Below are 24,035 nucleotides of genomic sequence, written 5' to 3'. Positions count from 1 at the left end.
AATTACACTTTCAGCAAATGGCCTAGGCTACACGTATGAGAGCCTACATTGTCTATATGTTGGCTATACTTGGCTATACTTTGAAAGTATAGCCAGGCAGACAAGACAAGAACACTGACAGTAGCCTGGGATCTTTTCTATCACAATCATTACCTAATCTTATGGTCAATGACTGAAGGAAGGAAGGAAGGAAGGAAGGAAGGAAGGAAGGAAGGAAGGAAGGAAGGAAGGAAGGAAGGAAGGAAGGAAGGGAGGAAGGGAGGGAGGGAGGGAGGGAGGGCGAGAGGGAGAGAGGGAGGGAAGGAGGAAGGAAGGACCGGAGGGAGGGAGGAAATAAGACAAGAAGGAATGAAGGAAGGAAAGAAGGGAGGGAGGGAGGGAGGATGGAAAATATGAAGACATTTTTAACTTTGAGGCAAGAAGTGTAAAAGGGCTCTATTTTTATTCCCCAACCATCAGTCAAATTCTGATGCATTATTCTGTAAGGAAAGGACAAGTTTGCACTGCCCCATAGTATCTGAAGTGGCTAAATTGAGCCGGTTTCGGCCCTTGATAATTCAATTGCCCCTTGGGCCTCTCCCCTTTTGGCTTTCACTTTAGATCATTGCACAGTGGAAATGTTTGCTGAATCTCAAATGGTGCACTTTGGCACCCAAAGCGGCAAATCTGCATATGCCACTGACACAAAGACTCTTGAAATGGTAAGGATTCCTGAATTAGGAGCCTACTCTTATTTCACTCCCCAACGCTCACAACACTCTGTCCATCAACATAAAGCTTCATTTTGTTCCAATGGTAACATACTGTACAATTACAGGTGCTGTAAGTGATTTGTTGTTTTGTTAAACGTTTATAGCTCTATTCTATTCTTATAGTAATCATTGTCATAGTGTTCGTTCAGTAAGATGGGTCTCCCCGTCTCTCTTTAATATACAAAAATGTTTCAAGTGGGACATCAATTCCATCCAATAAGGAGACAGAACCCATTTATCAGCTTCACTTATAGTGTTCGAGTTCCCATTTTGTCTGCTCCTTTTTTTTCCATCACTTCCAATTTCACTTGTTTATCCTGAGATATCCTGAGATGCGTTCTATCAGAAAATGTATTTTCTGTTTACTAAAGAGCCGGAGAGACAGTGAGACCCCTGTTACTGACCAAACACTCTATAGCAATGATTACTATTGGAATAGACTAGAGCTATTTAACACATTATGTTTAACCACAAAATATCACTCCCATGCAGCACCTTTAAAGTACATTAAACTTGAAAAACCCATGTTCAACCGTCACACCTTGTCAGTCATTCCACAGTTCAATCAATCAATCAATCAATCAATCAATCAATCAATCTGTGAATAACAAAGTCCTCAATCAATCAATCAATCAATCAATTGAATCAATCAATCAATCAAAATGAATGGTGGAGCAGGTGTTTTAAAAAGTGCATTCATATAAAATTCAATAAGAACACACACACACACACACACACACACACACACACACACACACACACACACACACACACACACACACACACACACACACACACACACACACACACACACACACACAATGCAAGCTAGCACATCCAACAGAGCAATTGAACTCACAGCTAACTTTGAAGGACTTCTACATTTCATGGCTATCCCAGCATGCAAGATCAGCCACAGCACAATGGTTTGTTGGTACTGTAGTCCACAGTAGTGTTGGTGTCATGGCCCTTACAGTCTATGGTCATGGCTGAATGTTATCATCCTCTAGTGGCTAAAATGCGAAATGCACACAGCAAAAACCTGACTCAACTGATCCCTGATAACACATATTCTATGTGAAGACAGATAATTATCACTATAGAATATGTTCTTTATTCTGACAGTTAGTAGTTTAATTATATATCAACAGTTACATAGGGATTTTCCTCAGTCAAAATATAAAACTAGCACAATAAATATAGTATAGTATTATTATCTTTTTATTTTAACTTTAGAGTAGCCAATAATATTTTACACCTTTTTCTCCACAAATTTAGTCGTTATGCCAATTAATTCCTCCCCATGTCTGTGTTGTCACTGCTGTTGTATCCTACTGACTCACCTGCCAGTGAGGAGCCCCCACCGGACCCCAATGGAAACCATTTTTTGCCTAATAAAATATTCAATCAAAACCGGGAGGACGTACTCCTCCCGCCCAACACTCCCTGCCGACAGGTGCCGGCCAGCCCGTAGGAGTACATGCAATGACCAATATCACCCTCCCCGCCCAGCTTCCCTCCCCTGAACACGGGCCAATTGTGTTCGCATGGACGCCCGACAAAGCCGGATGCACCACGGTGGATTCGAACCCACAACCTCCATGGTGGTGGGCAGGGACTTTACCACTTCCCCACCCGAGCACTGATTATTATTATTGTATTATTATTATTGTTGTTGTTGTTATTTATTTTATTATTATAATACCATTTTTTATCTGTTCTCATTGCTACTGTTTTGCATTTATTTCACACAGCCTCAGTTTATGAAGTGAACATTATTATTTACAATACAAAAAATGTCTACTATTTTCACTATTTTTGTAGAAATTTGTGAAAATATTTGCAACATTAAGCAATAAAAAAAAAAAACTTTTGGTGGAGGTTGAAAGTGGTTAATTCACAGAAAGATTATGGATGAAAATAAGAAGCCAGCAGGAGGGTTCCACCTTTAGGTGGATGAAGAGTTATGAGAGTTAGTTACGGGTTATGAAGTGATACGTCATGGGGGGGGGGGCTCTTTATACACAGTGTGACCTACATTGTACATTTAAAACAACTACAGCTGTGAGTTCAGGACCAGATGAGTTGTGTATCATGCCGTAACCTAGGCTTTGACACTGGTTTCAGGTCAGTTAAATGAGTGTCATTCCTCAAGATACTGTGGCAGAGGGAAATGCTTCACTGCCACAGTAACAAGGCACAAGTGGTGATGAAACTTGTCATTCAGCTTTTTCAGTTTCTCTGGGCTATGTCGTACTCAGTGTACTCATCTGTACCACAAAGTATACTCTGTTATTTTTAATCACTTAAACCCGATATACTTTGTTGTGTGTTCGCCTATTATGACATGCCCAGAATAGGGTAATTGGGCTGCATCTGGAGGTAAAGACGGACGGGCAAATATGTGTACAAAGGTCATGGGAGAGTAGCCTACACTGGAAGTGGTGTGATGATCATTCTGATGGTGGGATGTTAAGAGCACTGTCCATGTGTGGAGAGAACACGAGTTGCTCTGAGCTTCTCAGGGTGTATGGAAATACATGTACAATGTGATTGCAGTCAGCCCCTGCCATCAGTGACAGCTTAAATTGGAGCGGAGTATCGTCATGCCGAATGGAAAAAGCAACTTAAGTGGAGCTAAATCCTCCACAAACAGATGTGAGCCAGATGTCACAGCTACAAACCCCCACCGAATGTGTGTTTATAATCAAAGGAATAACTGCACATGGTGCCTGTTTTACAAATAGCAAGAGGTATTTATAGAAACACTATCTATCTATCTATCTATCTATCTATCTATCTATCTATCTATCTATCTCTATCTATCTATCTATCTATCTATCTATCTATCTATCTATCCATCTTTCCATCTTTCCATCTATCCATCTATCCATCTATCAATCTATCTAAATCAAAAATGTAATTAAATATTAATAAAGTTACAGTATGTCCATTTTATTTGTCAATTAATAAAAGCCTTGATCATTGCCAATTCGTTTGTGACCCTCATAATGTGGAGCAACAAAGCTTGTTCTCCCTCAGAAACCTCAGGAATGTTTTTAGACGACAGGTATGTGATGCTTTACCGTTACTCAGCAGTAGTCATTTGTAAAGACTGTGTATACACGCACTTTAAAAAATGCTTAACCTCAGCTTTTTATATACAATGTCCCAGAATTGGTCTTCTGCAAAGGCCATTTCCAACAAGATCTATATACTGTATAATGAAAGATGAATATAAAAAATACAATAAGAAAGTGCTGTATTCCCAAGAGGAAGGGGCGGTGCATTTATTATATTCCAACCAATTACAAGTGAAATGTGTCACAGAATATAGGGCTAGATACAGAAAAAAATACTGGCAAAATATCAACTTATGGTAATAAACCCAGCTAAAAAAAAGACAAGAACTTGAGGGTGAAATTATAGGCTATCACAGATAGAAGTCATTATCTAGACCAGCATGTATTTATTGCTTCAGACATTTGCATTAAAGAACAGCTGTACTGTACATAAATTCCCTTGAATGTAATAATACAATTGAGGTGATCCATGACCTTATTAAGAGTCAACACTCACACACTAAAACAGACTGTAGACCATGTTTCAGTTTCATTCCAGCCCTGTTCTAAACGTCTAACCGATGTCCTCGCTGGGACAATACAATAGGATCTCACGGTTAAATTGTGTGAAACTTGTGCAAACTAACCCTTCTGTACGGTGTATTCTGCAAACCGTAACGAGGTCTTTGTGAAATGTATCATATAAAAAGCTGCACTTGTGTCCACACAGTAAAATCTTAAGGTCCTTACACATCACTAGCATTTTTCTTTTGTGCGATTAATTTGCAGAAATGTTCGCCAATGCTTTCCCGATCGTTTATTTGTCTCGCTCCCAGTGTGTAAAGACATTACATCTAACTCTGAGAGTGTACAAATGGCACTCTCGGAGTTACAAAGGGATACATAAACACTGAGGATCACTGAAGTTTTTATTTTAATTTCTAATGACTTTTGGATCTTGTTTTTGCCTGGAACATTTGAAAAACTAAAAATAACAAAAAGATGATGAGATTTCAATATAATGAAAACGATAATTTCCAAAATTCCCCAAAACAGCCTGGTCATTGTAGTTAAAAAAGAAAAAAGAAAAGAAAAAAACTCGATACCTCTTCATTTAGGTAGAGCTTCTTTTCAGTATGTTCACAGATACAACAGCAACTAACCTACTTCATAACAAAAAAGTTATCTTGTTCAAAAGCATCAAAATGTTCATCAAGAATAATGTATCATCAAAGCTTATAAAAAACATAAACCGAGTTACTTAAAAAGCCAAAAATGTAGAGGAAAAAGCATATTCTGTGAAAACCGCTGAAGCTCAAGCTATTCTGCGTTATCTCTCTGTAACATCCAGTCACTTAAGCGCTAGACTACAGTAACATGTTGCTTTTTCTGCATAACATAGAAGCTAATCTTACTTGTTTTATGGTGCTTGTTTAAAAGCAGGGCATTATGTATACGAGAGTCCTAAACTGCAACCACACATACAGTACATACATACAGGATTCTCAGTAACCTGAAAACAAAAGCTGCCACTATCACAAAATGAAATTCTCTACACATCACATTAAATTATATTCAATGACAATTCTAAACACTCGCTTTTGAAAAAGGTAATTGCGGGAGGTTTCAGTGCGTTCATAATGAGTTGTCACTCTGAAGGCAACACATTTAGCATGGCTATTCTTCTGCTTTTGACAAACAACAAGGTTCCGTGTGCCTGGGCTGAGCCTCGCACATCAGAACGCATGACCCGTTTGTACAAAGCAAGAGTTTCCAAAGATAAAAGCACACATATGCCTGATTTATACTTGGTTGTGTGCCACGTCGCACACTGAAAACAGCTGATCTACAAGCTCACAACATGTTGCATCGTGGCACGTTGTGAGTGTGTAGCTATTTTTGGCCAGAGACACTGACAACTATGGATAAATCAGGCTTTAGAGTAATAACACAGTAGAAATGTTTTGCATAGCATTTGGCCTTGCTGCACTTCTCAATGCCACCTGGACCACGGAAAAAATATATAGATGCCAAATGCTAAATGTTTCTTTAGAATTAGTGGCAGAAACTAATCAGTGATTGGAATTCTACAATGAGACTGAAATAATTTAACTGGCTGTAAAGAAAGTAGTAGATTATCGTACAAGTAGAAAGGCAAGGCAAACATGGCAATATTTCTTTTTTTTCTAAAGCTATGAACATGCGATGTAATGCAATGAAATAGAAACTAAAAGAAAAAAACAAAATAAATCCACTAACCGATGGTAAGAATAAGGATTAGGTGCTTGGTATTGGTTTTGGATTTTGTTCCAGTTATTAAACACCTGAAGTAGGGCGTCAGAGGGATGGCTATGGAGGTTTACATGGTAGGTTTGATAACTGGCTCCCTGTTGAGATAAGTGGCCCAGTAGACCAGGTTGAACGTTCCAAAGAGAACCGGGAACACTATCCTGGCCATCTTATCGATCTTGCTCACACTGTTGTAAGTCTTTTTGGGTTCTGGGGGCTTGGTTTCTGAGGGTTTGAGTTGAACGGATGTACTGTTTGAAATGGTGGAGATGGAAGAATCCTTGGAAAGGTTGGGTGCGTAATTCACTCCAGCTGAACAGGCGTTGTTTGGCTTCTTAGCCAGACGGTCCTTTTTCTGTGGTATAAGAGAAAGGCATTGATCAATTATGCAATTCAGATAAAAGCCCTGCTACCAGCACCTAGAGGTAATTTTGGCCAAAGGGCTGCGCCAGAGGAAAGGCCATGGGGTCATAAATATCAGTAGGGTTCATCCTGCAATCTGTCAATGTGATTATGAGATATATTGTTAGATAGATATACTGACGCATTGTGAGCTTGTAGATCTGCTATTTTTGCCGAATGTTCACCCCAGAACAGGGATGCTAGGGTGCAAGGGGTTAAGGCCCTGCAACAAACCGGTTTAAAAATGTGTTTATCTATTTCACATATTAAAACAGGTAGTTCTAACTGCATCTTGCAATAAACCAGGAGACAATTCTACGGTGGCATTAGTTCACAATAACCTGTAGCTAGCTATCATTCAAATTGGTTCTTTATTCCACATGTTTATGAAAACATGCCTAGTTCAGTTGTGTGGGATTATCTGTCAAGTGAAACCTATTCCTTCCTTCTTATTTTGATGTAATCTCTGTTCTGTTCTGGTGGTATGACTGGTTAAGTGGAAGTCGAGCCATTCTTCTGAAAATGAATCAAATACTGTGTCTCAGTGCGGATGCATTTGTCTTGCTATGAAATAACAAAGGCTCAACTTCACTTCTCCATCAGTGCTGGTACCTAGACAGCTGAATGTATGCTTGTTATAAAACGCAGAGCAAGGAAGGAGTGTGAGTGAAGCTCTTACATACATAATTTTGATTTATGAAGTTACCCGGGTAGGCAAAGGCCACTGACTAAACATTTTAATGACACCATTGGGAAAACATATAGCAAAATTGGACCAAATGAGCACATTCCAGGGCTGCAAGATAAGCAACTAAACCAAGCAACAAAAAATATGCAAAAGCCAGCTATTTCCTAGATAAACTATTTGCTTGCTACAGATAGCTTAGCCAATGTCACCCCATCACTTAATTGCCCAAAGGTGTATTCATTTATTTAAAGATGTGCTCATCTTTGCATACATGAAACTTTAACACTAAAATGAAAATTTGGTAGTAGTGTTATCAAAGTAATAATGACTCTCTGTTATTGCTGGATAATAAAAAAGTATTTCAACATGGACCACACACACACACACACACACACACACGCACACGCACACACACACGCACACGCACACGCACACGCACACGCACACGCACACGCACACGCACACACACACACACACACACACACACACACACACACACACACACACACACACAGCAAAGCAAGATACACCCTGGCCACTGAATAACTAAGGTGAGCATTGATGCACATGGCCGATAATGAACTGGCAGAGTGTCGTGATGACGCTGGCAGGATGAATAGCTCCTCTATTGATCCAGCTCCATTTCGGTGCTTCAGCATACCTGATGTCTATCTCCATTTAGATCACGTATGGCCGGGAGTCTCACCAACTCCACAAGTTCAACACAAACTTCAGGGACTTTTTTTCTTCACTACATTTAATAACTCTCTCCAACTTCAGAATTCATATTCTGGGGAGAACATTAGCTATTTTTAGCGAAGCGATTTGGTGTAGAAGGAAAATGTACACCAAAAGTACAGAGCCAACTCATGTCCAAGTCTAGAGGGTTTAAGTGGTTAAAAGTCCCAATCATCCTGTACATGCAAATGTATTTATCTGACAATAAAAGTGTTGCTGATTCAGTTCAACATGGAAGGTGACATTACTGAGTGAGGCTAAAATAAGAATAAAAATAATAATAACCTAGGCTGGATTATCCATACAGTATATTGCATATATTATATACATTATATTGCATCAGTCCCCGGGGACAGCAGCCAATTTGCCGTGCTGGGAGGCAGCAACGTAAATAGTTTTTGTGGTCAGAAAAAGCAGATAGATAATTCACAATATTTAGCTTTTATTTATCATTATTCTTATTAACTAACTAGGCTGATGCCCATTGGGTACAATGCCCGTTGGGAACGATGTCCGTTAACGCGTGCCCCTTCAGTTATGCAATGCCCCCATGTTGTGCCCATTGTCAGAGTACTTGCAGTTCCCATTATTCCCATTAGTACTTGGAGACCAGTCTACCATATGTTATATTGTCCATGGATAGAGGTTTTCTGTTTTTCTTTTTCTGTGCAACATATAGCAGTAATCAATATCCATTTGGGGCTCCGACTCAGCTGGAGCATGCTTGGCATAACTGATTACAGTTTATTGTTCATCAGATGCTCACATCATCATCATTATAGTTTTAATTATAGTTATCGTTCTTGGTATGGACAGCCCTTAACACTATAGACAACAGATGGTTTTTTTGATGATATCTCGAAAAAAGATGTACGTACTTTCATGTTCCCTGGAGGATGACCACTATTGATTCTGGTGAGCCCATGACCTTTCCTCTAGCGCCACTCTTAGGCCAACATTTCCACCCAAAACTTGAGTGACCCAATGACCTTTTTGCACACAACAAAATCTGGTAACAGATTGCAGGATGAAACCTACTGGTTTTGGTGACCACATACATGGCCTTTCCTCTAATGGCACGAGTAGGCTAAAACTTCCACTTGGACACAAGATATCCTAAAATCGAATGGATGGACTGCCATGAAACTACTGAGCACCGTTCAGGCTCCCCGGGGGATGAACCCTAACCATTAGAGAGACACGATTTTTGTCTAGTGCCACCCTGTAGCAAAAATCTTAACTTTGCACACAAGATGTCTCATAATCTGATTGTAGATTGCAGGATGAATCATGTTGGTTTTGGAGACACCATGGCCTTTGATGTTGTGCCAACCTTAGGCCATAATTTTTGAGTTGCTGTCCGCTTTAAAGGCATTCTGGCGCTGATAGTCATTCCTTATTTTTTTTCCAGCCACAGTTGGTTCAGACCACGTTGGTCCAGTTTGGTGTAAGGAGTAGAACGACCTCTAGGGGCCACTAGCGGAGCTTTTAGACGTATTTGCGGAGGAAAGGAGATTTGTCTTTTAAATATCTATTTGCTGTATTTTGTATGTGTTGGGAAATAATGTAAACATTAGAGTGTCCATTTACAAATCAAACTCTTTAAGAAGAGAGAATGTAAGACGAAATATGTTCAAAACAATTACACATTGGGCTTTTAATTCTATCCCTAGTCCTGGATCCTAAAGTAGCCCTTTGTAGTAGTGACAGCTATAGCGATTGTCCCCACATGGGAGGGTACTTCTCATCTCTACTTGTGAAGACCATGCATGTACATAGAAACACACCTTGGGTTGTTGGGCCTCCATTGCTTTTTTCCCATCCCAGGCCCAGCTCCGCTTGGTGAAGTAGTTGACCGTCGCAAACTCGATTAGAGCTGAGAAGACGAAGGCATAGCAGACAGCAATGAACCAGTCCATGGCGGTGGCGTAAGCCACTTTAGGCAAGGAGTTGCGAGCGCTGATGCTGAGCGTGGTCATAGTCAGCACTGTAGTCACACCTGGAGGAGGAGAGCGGTTTCAGCAGTTTCAGTACTCAGACTTTAATGAACAGCTGTAAGCTGTGGAATATACAGTATATCACTACATCATTTTTTATGCCATTTCTTTTCATTCACAACATACTGCAGGAGAGGGGGGGGGGGGTCACACTCTAGATTTAGCCGCTTCCTTGTATCAATATCATGCACTTTATGCATGGCAATAAATGTTTTTTAAGGCTGCAATCTGGAACTTGTTTTAGTGAATAAAATATTATTTTGATCGATCTGTATGTTAAAGTATGTTACTATAATATAACTCATACATATCCAGGTAGTCTCCCTACTCTTCTACTCCCTACTCTTCTTAAAACGCGGGTACCCGACGGGTATCCGACCGCAGGTACCCCGCCCGTTGTGGGCACTGGTCCCTTGAGTGTCTTGAAAACCAGGACCATTGCAAATTGCTGTACTCACCCTATTATTAGTAACAGTATTACTGCAAAGCAAAATCCTTGAGTGGTAATATAATTCAAGAGTAAAAAAATTACACTCAGGATTTTAATGTATAGCTAGTGTGATTAAAACTCACCAAAGACAGTTCGTGCCGGCACGGACTCCCGGTTGAGCCAAAAAGAAACTTGAGATAGGATCACGGTCATGAAGCAGGGCATGTATGTCTGGATCACAAAATATCCGATCTTCCTCTTCAGGTAGAAGTGACACATCATTACAGTGTACTGACCTGTGGGAACACATCATGCAGAGAGGTGAGGTGAGTGTGATGACATTTGGTTATCTACAAGCTTACAACACGTCATGCTGGGATGTCATTATAGTTATATATCATTACCAGGCAAAAATGCCCAGTAATATGTCAACCCTATCGCCAGAGGAAACGTTGTTTCTACAGAAACGTTCAATGACAACGTTTCTGGACCACAAAAACTTCAATTTTTTAGGTACGTTGCATTTCAACGTTTAGGTTTATGGTTAGGTTTAGGGGTTAAGATTAGGGTCAGATCTGACTGTTATCTGTTGTTTACTATTACAATAAGAACATCTTAGCAGTGCTTCTAACCTCAGGAGTAGCATACATTTAGTTTCAACTAGGCCTGCATTACATATATAACTAGAAAAAGTGCTCCTCGGAGCACAGGTCTCCGCCAGGTCAGGTACGTTATTCTGGCCTCCTGGTGGCGCTATAATAGGCCAATGTGAAAAGGGTGCCAACCGTGCCATTTATTCTTGCATTGACACTGCATTCATGATTTGAGGCATTTTGTTCCAAAAATGTGTTTTGCTAAATTAGACCTGCTGGTGGCGCTATAACAGGCCAATGTGAGAAGGGTGGCATTTCTTCCTCGGCCTAATGGGAATGTGCGTGTGAAATTTCACGGAAATCGCAAGCTGTGTGTATACTTTGAGGCTTTTTGTTCAAAACGGACCAATCCTGCAAACTTTGGAAGCCAACCTTAGGCAATGAGGATAGAATATGGGAAATTGGACAGATCCGTGTTGATCACATGACTATAGTGATACTGTGTACTGATTTGCATGACGTTTGGATAAAATTTGTAGGAGTAATATAAAAAAAATGGGTTTTGCACAAATCGGCCTCCTGGTGGCGCTATAACAGGCCCATGTGAAAGATTTGGGGCAGAAGTTCTGAATTGGCATCCAGGGAGTGTGTGTGCACAGTTTCGGAGCGACCGGGCCAACGGTGCCGGATATTAGCTGGTGACAGACGGACACACGGACACACACACGGACACACGGACGGACGGACAAGGGGTAAAACATACTCTCTCGCCATGCCTTCGGCCTGGCGGAGACAACTAGTGACAATACACACAACACAAACAATTAAAGCAAATCACAATAACATACATTTAATTTCAATAGCTCAGATTATATTTCATACACATCAGAATAGCTCTCAAACAATGAAAATAGCTGATCTACAAGCTGATGTACAAATTAGCTGTCCGAAAGTAGCCGATCTACAATCCAAAAAATCCACTTGGGAACAGGAGGGTGCATATATCTCGCTGCTTGCCGACAACAGGGATGTTGTATATTCACCCCATACGAAAATGTCCTAGTACAATACATAGTCACAGCAGTACTCAAAGCTGTTTACTGTTAAGAATGGTATACTCAATGCTCTTCAATATAACATTAGAGAAGGTTGTCATGTACTGATTTTAAACCAAGTCTCAAACAAACAGGCAGGCATCCATGTATGAGGACACAATTTGATCAAAGTTGCAGCTTGTTTCATGTTCATACAAGCTAAATGAAAAATGAATTACATGAAAATCCAGAGTATTTAACTATAATTTCAAAAATGTAATTTGTGCCTGTTGATTGTGTGCTGGTGGTTGAGACATTAATTTAAGGGTGATTTATACTTAGTAGCTTGTAGATCCGCTATTTTTCGTGTGTGACACGGCGCACGACCAAGTACAACTCGGCCATTACAGTATCCCCGCTGGCTTAGAGATGAATCCTGACAGGCTCTTCCTCCTGTTCCTCCCTCTCAGCTGTCCTACTGTCCTACTGTCATGTAAATACAGAAAATTACAAATAAGATCTATCTAAATGATTTAACTAACATCAAGAGATTAAATATTAAATACTAAACCAATACATGACGAAATGAATTTATATTTCACAAAAGCGAAAAGTACACATAATGACAGTAGCTTATATGTGTCATCTTGAGCTAAATCGTTGAAAAAGAGAGAGGGAGTCTCTTTGTATCTGTATCCCATTGACCAACTGAAGATTGCATTTGAAGCTTTAAAAAAAAAAAAATCCTGTCGAGCCGTGGAGTCTGATAAACTATAGAAAATCCACGGATGACTGCTGCTTTCTCCTGGCAAAATCGGATTTTTGTGTCTCACTAATCCCTTGTCACAATCTGCATCGTGCAGCTCTCTCTCTCTCTGTCTCTCTCTCTGTCTCTCTCTCTGTCTCTCTCTCTCTGTCTCTCTCTCTCTCTCTCTCTCTCTCTCTCTCTCTCTCTCTCTCTCTCTCTCTCTCTCTCTCTCTCTGTCTCTCTCTCTCTCTGCAACACACACATACACACACACACATACCATTCCATCCCACTCTTCCAGGGCTAGGTCACATTTGATTGGGGACATACATCCTTCCTCGGCTAGAACTACAAAACAAACAGCCTCTGACCCGCGGTGGGATCCCAGACAGGTGCACAGATGCCTGGCGTGGAGGGGGGCTGAGGGGGACCGGAGGAACAACTTTTTGGAAAGGTTCTGTGTGATCCAGAGAGCCAGGGCATAATGTCTTCAGTGAAAGGGGCGCTTCAATGACTGGTACCCAGCGGGCCTCCACGGCTCTGGGACGACAGGAGGAGCCCTGCTCACGACAACTGACTGCCGTCTATGCTTGGACCTGGATGGAATTCTGAGAAGGCGCGACAATGCGGTTTTGGTGGATTTTATTGCTCTATGTTTGGAGCGTTTACGGGGAGCTGCCGTTCATCGCGGAGAACAACGCAGCTATGTTGGTCAACTGGTGAGTAGAGTGGGAGAACTTCTGGGGTCATGCTTCCTTAGTTATTCAGGTATTACATTGTAGGGTTGCATGAGCTGGCACTGCACGGCAGTTCTGGAATTACTCAAACAAGCCTCGGTTTATAGATTATATCTATATTGTTAAAGGTTCAGTTGTGGCCCGGGATTCCAAGCAGGCCCTGTGCCCATAAAATGTCACAGTTTGCTCCTCTCTCTCTTTTTTAATTGAGAATGTGTAACATTGTTGTCTATTATGTTCATTCTCATCAGCTTAACCTGTCAGGTTAAAGGCCGCTGTGGCTGAGCTATTCTGGACCCTGTAAAGAGGGTTTGCACCTCAGATTAGCAACGCTAATTGAGGCCTCTGTGACCCATAAGCCATGGGAAGGGGTTACGGTTACAGGTGGGCGTTTAGAATAAGATGGTAGACAGAATCATGGCCAACGTGTGTCTCAGGCTGACGCCAGATGGGAATTTTTATTCAGCGTAATGATGATGACTTCACCGTCATTCCAGAGCCGTGTTCACAGGGGAGGACCCTGCGAACACCTTTAGATCGACCGCAGCTGATTGCGTTTAAAAGGCACTGCGGACAGACGGACTTAGCAGCTGTAAACGCTGAGTGCTAATACGCCATCCCACGCCAACATCTTTGCTTGGCAGATATGGGTTAAAGTAACATATCAGCATTATACGCAAAAACCCCACCCTATAATAACCTCTCTTCTGACAGGCAGCAAAAGTGTATTATCATACCTCTTTACATAACAGTATTAAGCAGATGCTGCTCCCCCCTCCAAACAAACTCACACACACACACACACACACATATACGGCTTCCCCCACGTGTCTCTTCCCACAGCAGCCAATCCCACGGCAGGTGACGTCACTCAGTAAAAGCACAACTGATGGGCCTGCATAAGGATTAACCCTGCAGACCCATTGGCTCAGACCAGGGATAAGTGATTTCCCCCCCATAACTCCCTCCCCCTCTCCCCCCCCCCCTCTCTCTCTCTCTCTCTCTTCCCTCAGCAGCCCTGGAGACAGCTGGCTGTGTGTGGGAGGCATTCTCAAATCCTTGCGATTCATTTGTTGTCTCCGTACAGCTTGATTTAAAAAAACATTCTCCTCACACCAGCTTTAGGTGACACACAGCACAATAACAATGCCGCCGAGCTAAAGGATGGTACTGGGGGCACACCGGGCCGCCTCTGAGGTGCTGATAGTCTGGGTTGCTATATAGCAGGTGTAGGCAAACCGCCTCTTTTTGATCTATCAGGTGATCAAAGTGGGCTAGTGAGGTGATCAGTTGAGTTGATCAAAAACAGCCTTTATTAGCCATTATTGTGTGTACATAACACTTTTCACCCCGGATAGTCTGAATTTCATACCTGTATTATTCACTCATTCTTTGTTGGGTTTTTATTATTAACTCTTTCTGACTGCCAGAAATAAAACATTGCTCGCGACCCCCCGTTCGCTTGTTATTGGCCGATAAATATCGCTGTAAGCATGTCTCGTAAAAAATGGAGAGGAAATCCAGGGAGGCGAGAAAAAGGCGTTTTTCCAAATTGAATAACAAGGAAGTGAATGGTGGAGGAGGTCTTGCGATCACGTGATCTCCTGGATCTGTGTGACTGAGAATGAAATGGTCACTCATGTGTTAGCGAACAGCGCCATCTAGCGTAAAACCACTGAAAACAACATTGGTAGTCTATTAGCAAAATATGACGAGAAATCTCGTCATTGGCAGTCAAAGAGTTAACAAGTAAAGCCCTACATGCTGTAGTTCGTCGTAGGAGGAATAGTGAAAATAGCCGATATACAACCAAACAAGCTTGTAGAGCAGGGGTGGGCAACTTTGATGATGGAGAGGGCCACTATATTTCCACACTCACTCCAGAGGGCCACATTGCATACTGTATGTCGAGCAGACACCTCTTATCTGCGTATTTTAACTTTTTTCGTAAATGAATGCCGTACTTCGCCATTCTGTCACAAAAGTAGCAAAAATAGCCGATCTATAAGCTCGTAGCTTGTAGATCTGCTATTTCTTTTTTTTTATTGGAATCCTGAATTCTTTTTTGATATTTTTGAATTGGAATCCTGAAAAGTAACATTTTTGTTTAATTTCAAAGTTAGTTATACTTATGTTAACTTTATGAACTTAAATACAAATACATTGGACATAAAAAAGACAATAGAATATCAATACTAGTCAATAAGCTACTAATATAGACTGAAGTAATTAAAGCGGGTCATGTTTGCATGTTTGGAATTGTAACTGAAATCAATAATATATCAGTATTCAGATATTAACCTGTGGGCCGCATTAAGTGAAGGTGGGACCGCATGTGGCCCCCGGGCCGCCTGTTGCCCATGTATGTTGTAGAGATATTTTTTGAAATACTAGAGGTTTGGGCCACTACCTGAACACCGTTCTGTTGTTGTGGTCCGCCAGCCGGCCGGTGCCATATTTGGTCATGACTATCAACCCAAACTCTATATGGTAGTGATTGTTCTAAAGCTCCATATATGGAGCTGACTGATTTGTTTGCGCCTGATGCCATGACAACACATTGAGGTTAGACAACACACTTCATATTTGGGCGTAGCATTGGGAACTCCTCATAATGGTTATGGCTGAGTCATAGTGACATGAGCGTGATGACGTGGTCCGCCCGTCCGCCCGCCCGCCTGCAAGCCAGCCCTCCCATTAGCCAATTTTTGGATTTTGAATTTTTTTGCCTAATGACATGCCCAAAATAGGGATGACAGGTGAAAAGTGGTTAAATTATTGACTTAGTCTATGCTTGTATTATTCTAATTCGGAGCCTATGATAAGACTTCACTGTCTGGTACTGGGTTGGAAAAGGCTCCCCACCCCTGCTGTATAGTTCTCCTGTAAGAGGTAATAACTGCACTGAGAACCTGACACGAGAGGAATGGACACACTCTGTGGTCGGGCATAACCTACGCTGTGCAACAACAGCTACTATAAGTCTCTAGGAAGTACTGCCCAAGGAAGTTACGTTGATGCTCCGCAGATCTGTGCACATTCCAAAGGCATGACAATCGTGTTGTGATTGGTCGAAGACGACAGCTTCCAGGGGAAGTTCATACAATGGAAGTCCCACCCTATAGACTTCTTTACCAGGTTTTTCTCCTTGTGAGATGACAAAAGGCTGGGAACGAGTTTAGGCATAACCGTACCTCGGCTGGTGAGGATGTCCTCCGTGCCAGCGGTCTGGCCAATCAGGTGGTACTGGTTGAGTCGCGACCCCTCCTCTGCCACCACCACGGATTTGGCAGCTCCCTGAGTCCACGTGTAGACCACCTCTGACACTGGATAGGCATCTGAGAATACAGAGAGAGAGAGATGACGTGCACATGAGCGCTGAGCAGCACGTTTTTTTTCTTTTAAACATCAGGAAATTACAGTCAGTGCGATCAGTGCCCTTAATGTGTATAACGCTATTATGATATTACGTCAGGGAATGCGCCCGCAGGCCTGCAATTACTCTGTTCCATTCAACTTGGATGTTAAAGCGCTGAGTGCTTTAGAAAGCGATTAGACAGCACAGACAGACAGACAGGGAGAGAGAGAGAGAGAGTGTTTATAAGGCAAAAATAGAGGCATCAGTGTAAAAGGGCGAGGGTTAAATAGAAAATAAGTGACATTGATTTGCTCTTTGCTGAAGAAGACACTGGTTTGTTGTGATGAAAACAGTATTTGTGACGTTTTCATTCATATTGGATTAAAGCTGCAATACGGCTTAGTCTATTAAAAGAAAGGTAGATCATCCATCTATAGATCTATCTATCTACAGTATCTAGTGTATATATATATATATATATATATATATATATATATATATATATATATATATATATATATATATGCATGCATGCATGCATACACACACACACACACACACACACACACACACACACACACACACACACACACACACACACACACACACACACACACACACACAGTATATTGTCGCTTTCGGGCAGAAACTAGCTAACTCCACTTTTCAGCTTTTAATTTTTTTTTCATAAATCAATGCTATTGAACACGTCTATGTGTGGATTAAAAAAATATTGAACCAATGAAAAGTATAAAAAAGCGCTTCTGACAAAACCAGCTAACTCCATTTGTTTGTCAAACTGTCGGCCAAACCGGCTAACTCCACCCGCTCTCCCCTGCGTGGCACACAGAGCTGCAGCAGACTCAGAGCGGAAGATAAACAAACTTTAACGAGGCAGGGGTTTTCCCCCCGTAGTCTGTTAAAAGTAACTATGCAGTGTAATTGTTTATCAAACTTACAGTAGCACTGACACTAATGTTATGAAAACAATTGGTAGCACTTGCTATGCATCGCATTCCAATTTGGCAGCAATTATGAAGTATTATAACACTTGATACTTATAAGTCATTATAAAATGCCTTTTATTGTGTTATGGTTATAAGCATTATGAGTATTTATGAGCTCTTATAAATCTGATTATACAGGGTTATGAGCAGATTATAATGCCTTATAAGTATGTTCATGATGCGTTATACACATAGGATGCATAGCATGCTACCTGAACAATTCATTCTATTTCTATTCTAGTGTTTTCTGAGGAAAGCAATGTGACAAGAAATGTGTTCATACAGCTGTCCACAGACAGAATGACGGACGGACGGAAGGACGGACAGACAGGGTGCAAAACATACTCTCTCGCCATTCCTTTCGGCCTGGCGGAAACAATAATTACACATGCAAGTATCTGACAATATATAAAGTCCCAATACCAACGTTGATGAGGTAGTAGTATTGCTTTGTTTAAAAAAAATATACGTTTTTTTTTTCATTTCCTGAAAACATTATATCCAGGTTTTTCATTTCCTGAAAAAATAACATTTTGGAGATAGCTGGTTTCTGCCCAACAACAGAGATATACGATATAGATATGTATGCATTTGTATATGTACATATATATCCCTAACCCAATGGATTTTGTCTTTAGAGGCAGTATGGGCATAGTAAAAAAGAAAATTCATGACATTATAATAATAAAATTACAAACCTAATTACAGAGTAGCCTACTGTAAATAGAATACTGGCACTTTGTATCTTATAACCAGGGTTATTGTGCCCAGAGTCGTAAAGGTATAATACATAAGCACTTTTTATTGTTCACAAGTTTAAGAAGCCTTTGCTATTAAAAAATACAGTACATGTGTCTTATCTCTGATAATCTTTGATTATCTATGTCAATGGTCATTTTCAGAAGTTGTGAGATAAAAGCGTGAGAACAATTCCTTTGCAGACAAGTCCATGGCACTGAAATAAACAGCAGACAATCCATACATATATTATTTACTACATCTCCAGTGTATCTTAAAGGTGCTATGACATGGCCCGAAAATATCATATTTGATACTGTACGTCACGTGGTCTCTCTGAAAACAGAATGAAACTAGAAAAAGTGCTCCTCGGAGCACAAGTCTCCGCCAGGTCAGGTAGGTTATTATGGCCTCCTGGTGGCGCTATAATAGGCCAATGTGAAAAGGGTGCCATTTCTTAATTGGCCTTTCACGGCAATCGGACGCTGCATTCATGATTTGAGGCATTTTGTTCCAAAAATGTGGTTTGCTAAATTAGACCTGCTGGTGGCGCTATAACAGGCCAATGTGAAAAGGGTGTCATTTCTTCCTCGGCCTAGAGGGAATGTGCGTGCAAAATTTCACAGAAATCGCAAGCTGCGTTCATGATTTGAGGAATTTTGTTCAAAACAGACCTATTCTGCAAACTTTGGAAGCCAATGTTCGCCAAGTAGGATGGAATATGAAATATCAGACACATCCATCTTGATCACATGACTATAGAGATACTGTATACCGATTTGCGTGATTTTTGGACAGAAAAAAATGTGTTCCTGGTGGCGCTCTAAAAGGCATATGTGAAAAATGCAGGGCAAAGGTTTTTCCTTGGCCTCTAGGGAGTGTGCGAGCAAAGTTTCACGCAGATCGGTGCAGTTATAGGTAAAAACGTCCTGTTATAGCGCCACCATGAGGCTGATTTGAAAGTTTTCAAGTGGCATTTCTTCCTGGGCCAAGTGGGAATCTACATGGAAGATTTCATGGAAATCGCATGCTGCGTTCATGATTTGAGGCATTTTGTTCAAAATGAACGAATCCTGCAAACTTTAGAAGCCAATCTTAGCCAATCAAGATGGAAAATCGGACAGATCAGTGTTGATCACATGACTATAGAGATACTGTGTACCGATTATTTTTTGGGGCAAAATCTGTAGGAGTAATATAAAAAAATTAGTTTTGCAAAAGTCAGCCTCATGGTGGCGCTGACAGGTGCCGCCCCAGCCCATAGGAGTACGCGCAATGACTGATATCACCCTCCCCGCCCGGCTTCCCTCCCCGAACACGGGCCAATTGTGTTGGTGTAGACACTCGACAAAGCCGGATGCACCACGGTGAATTGGAACCCACAACCAGGGTTGCCAGATCTGCTTATTATAATTTCCCCGCAATATTTTATTTGAAAATAGCTGATGTATATGTTAAAGTGCTCATGTGGCCCATAGTCGCTTCTTTTGGGCTGGTTTTCCTAGACCTGGTTGCTTGTTTCTCTCACAGAATCTGGCAACACTGCCCACCACCTGCACTGCACCATCCGAGCACCCGTAACTAAGAGATTTGAGGGGAAATATATATTTTATAGTAGATTTGCAAATAAAAGTCATTTTCCGACCGACAGACCGAGAATATACAGCACAGGAATAAATATCCGATAAATACATTTCATTGGCTTACACCATTCCCAATGTTACGTCACCAAAATATAAGCTAATTAGATTAGCTTGATTACCATTTTTTTGGATGTCATAACACCTAGCTATTGTCAAGACAACTAAAGGACCTCGTAAAGTGTTCCACTGGTGAGACCTTGTCCAGAAACAGCAGTTTGATTTGGCATTTGGATGTTGGTGATGTCTTTGCCCCAACTGGTACACAATATCCTATATCCTACTATAAAACGATGGCATTTGTGCCCTGAAAAAAAGCGTCAGGACCGAAGTGGCCTTGCCCCTAAAAATGATGAAATTCCAGATATGCTTTCTGTCCCTATGTCTGTCTTCATTCATTTTGTGGGTTGACCAGTTGATCTTGGCATAGATCATTGGCATATGCAGGGAGTAAGGAAGATGATTTATCACTTTTCCCAAATTTAAGCTGTTTATTACCGTTTTTGTGAACTCTCACTTCATTAATACTCTGCTGTGGGTGGGGATGGTGCCAGGGTTAAATGGTCTGCAGGTGTTTACAATTGTCTAATACTGCACTCCTCTTCATAAATTAGTAGCATGCTGTACTGCATCTGGGCTCACTGGCGATTTTATAGGATGGGGCGTTTGCGCCGCTCACGGCTGTACTCTCACACAAACGCCAGCAGAGTGAAAGAGAGACAGAGCTGGCTCAGTGGTTGGTCCCAAGTTTGCACATAAATTGGGTGCATGCATCCCCAGGTATGGACTAGTCTCCATGGATTGAAGGCCCTGACATCAATTCGCATGGGGGTATTACAATACAGCAGCCTTGAATCTCAAAGACGTTTCTAACCAGGAATTGCTTTGAGACTGTGATCGTGATCCACTGTCTTTGATCAAACACAGAGGTTATCCTGGTAGCGCTGCTTTTAAGGAAAACACTTGAAGTTGGATCTGATCATAAAAAGTGTGAATTAGTCACACTTTTTTGCGCTGTAGGCAGCAATTTATGAGTGGGGATGTGTAAGCTCAAGTCCCTAGAGTCCTACAGTTGTAGTCCTCAGGGTTCTGAGACAATAGTCTCGGTTGTGTTATTGAAGTCGCATCGGCAGCACAACTGACACTTGCGGTCGGTTGTTGAATGAGAAAACATGGCACAGGCTGACTAAATAAGTCATTTAAACTTACTGGACTACCTTTACTTTTTAATAATCGAGACCTCAACTAATACCGGAGAGTGTGGTTCCAAGCAGAGCTACCCTTCACCCGGCCTCACCCTAAACCTCAACATAACCCTAACCCCATAATCCCCCCCCCCCCCTCCTTTTAACCATAAAAGTAAGCCTTATTCTCACAGGGACGAGAACAAGCAATATTAAGAGACAAACAAGCCTTGTAAAAAACATTGTCTCCCTTCCTTCCTCTCTCTCCCTCTGTGTCTCTCCCTGTCACTTCAGCAAAGTATCCAATCTACCAGCACTGCATTAATCCTACATAACCGTGGTGTTAGATGACTTCACAGCAATTTAGATTGACCTCACTTGGGATTATGAGCCCAAAGACACCCTGCTTTGTCTCAGTCAGAGTCCTCACGGAGCCACATGAAGGGCCCTGGGCAGGCTGTTCTTTCACGGACTCTGTGGGACACAGACACTTTTAGATTAGTATGACCAAAGTTACAACTCATGCAATGGCAATTTGTGAGGTGCAATGGTGTTGCCTTATTAGGGCCATGTAATGTTTCACGAGTTTACAATTTTCAACAGTAGAATCAGCCATTGAAATCTAACATACTGTACCACTCTTTTCACACATCGCATTATCTCTTTCTCACTATTCCATTTTATTCTACCTTGTATTTCTATATGTATTATTATGTTCCCTGGTCATAGTTTGTTCATGTCTGCCCCAGCTGTATCTTGTTTGTAATCAGCCCTGTATACTGTATCTCAGTCTTGTGTCCCAGTCAGTCCTTGTTGGGTCATTGTCTTGTCTTACATGTCTTAGCTTGTGTTCTTGTATTTGTTTCTGTTTTACCTGAATCTTATATTAAAATTGGGTGGGGTGGGCGTCACAAATGTCCGGATTTGGTTGGCCAACAAATGTCATTTATTGGCCAAGCTTTACGTGACCACTAGCTGATTGTCCTGCATTTGGGTCCTCACCACTCCAACATGCGACAAAGGTTAAAGTAGCTAAATGCAGTTGTTCCAGTTTGGCAGCCCACAAAATTAAGCAAAATATCATAATAAATGATTAAAAACCGGATTAAAAACCGGGTGAAGGCAGGATGTGTGGCAGCTGGTTGGTGTACGCTGGGTCTAGTTAGGTTGGGTCATTCTGTCAACATTAAAAACATGTCCAACAGACAACCAAAAGGAATTAATCTAAGAATTAACTTAACACTGTTGATTCTACTGTGAGCAATGATGAAGTAACTGTTCCCATTTTAAAATGGGAGTGCTCTGCTTTTGCTGATCACAAGGAAGGTGTTATTTTTAATGGGCTAATTAGACGTAGTGGGGCACAGGTTTTGCAAAAAAATAAATATATCTTGACATGTTATCTTTGGTATGTTAATGCAACAGCACCCAAGTGGCAGGTTCTGTTTGAAATCAGACAGAATTATGTCAGCAAAGGTTAGCAAAAAGGCCCCTCACATTGTGATGTGGCAGCTTCTTAAAGCTAAATATGTATGTAATTTCCAGAGTAATTTAATCCAATTATTCAGTGAATTTATATGCATATTTTTTAACCACTGAAGCAGGGCAGGAATTTCATGGCGGCTACAACGGCCATGGCTCTTGTTGCTCCCTTGTTTGGCCGTGTGTGCCTCGAAACATGTGATACCCCACGGCCACAGTGGCCTTGATGCCCTGCCTGCACTGTCCCATGCTGATTTTACAGTTTTCTCCTCGGCGGCTATGTTCTGTCAATACGGGTCTTAGGCACCAGTTGTCTGTGGAAGAGATTCTAAATTCTTATTGGACAACATCAAGTGAAACGTCGCTGCGCATATAACCAAGAGTAGGTTTGATTTCAAGGCTGATAGGAATCTTGCACTTAAACTTGAAACTTAAATGCTGCGGAAGCCAATTGATGCTTTTGACGGAGAGAGAGAGAGAGAGAGAGAGAGAGAGAGAGAGAGAGAGAGAGAGAGAGAGAGAGAGAGAGAGAGAGAGAGAGAGAGAGAGAAAGAGAGAGAGAGTGAGAGTGAGAGAGAGCTGCTGTTTGTTTAATGTTACCAGCTTAAATGAAACAATTGTAAGTAACCAACACTGGAATTTAGACTGTAGGCTACCTCTACCTGTATGTGGGTGTCACAAGTCCATGAGAGAGACATTATGAGGGGGACGGAGTTACATAGCTCTGCTTTGCCAAACAACAATGCGATTTGTATCACTAGTAACTATCCACCAAAACGTCTGTCTAACAAGCCGAAAAAAGGTGCAGCAAGAGTCTAAGACGTCCAATTGACAACTTATACTCCGCTACAAAATAGCTGTTTACCCGTCAACACAGCATGTGTGTGTGTGTGTGTGTGTGTGTGTGTGTGTGTGTGTGTGTGTGTGTGTGTGTGTGTGTGTGTGTGTGTGTGTGTGTGTGTGTGTGTGTGTGTGTGTGTGTGTGTCTGTGTGTGTGTGTGTGTGTGTGTGTGTGTGTGTGTGTGTGTGTGTGTGTGTGTGTGTGTGTGTGTGTGTGTGTGTGTGTGTGTGTACGTATGTGTGCACGCGCGCGTTGTGTGTGTGTGTGTGTGAGAGAGAGAGAGCGTGAGAGAGTACGGAGAGCGTGAGAGAGAGA

The 24,035-nt window shown here is 41.6% G+C and overlaps 2 protein-coding genes across 2 annotated transcripts in view; one reads left to right on the top strand and one right to left on the bottom strand.

The window, feature by feature from the left end:
- tprg1 (tumor protein p63 regulated 1) overlaps positions 1-24,035 on the bottom strand; it is a 701,399-nt gene that overhangs the window by 137,214 nt on the left and 540,150 nt on the right. The window lies entirely within an intron of this gene.
- Positions 13,358-24,035, top strand: part of LOC308087416 (gamma-aminobutyric acid receptor subunit beta-3-like) — a gene marked incomplete at both ends in the record, with an annotated part of 103,764 nt that continues 93,086 nt past the window's right edge. The window contains one exon of the mRNA XM_080431234.1: positions 13,358-13,452. Coding sequence (XP_080287360.1) covers positions 13,358-13,452 — 95 coding nt within the window. The remainder of the gene's footprint in view (positions 13,453-24,035) is intronic.

This window comes from Gymnoscopelus braueri (assembly GCF_963280865.1).
Source record: "Gymnoscopelus braueri genome assembly, chromosome: 6".
Lineage (NCBI taxonomy): Eukaryota > Metazoa > Chordata > Actinopteri > Myctophiformes > Myctophidae > Gymnoscopelus > Gymnoscopelus braueri.
The sequence above is the reverse complement of the archived record's forward strand: the minus strand, read 5'-3'. Positions and strand labels throughout refer to the sequence as shown.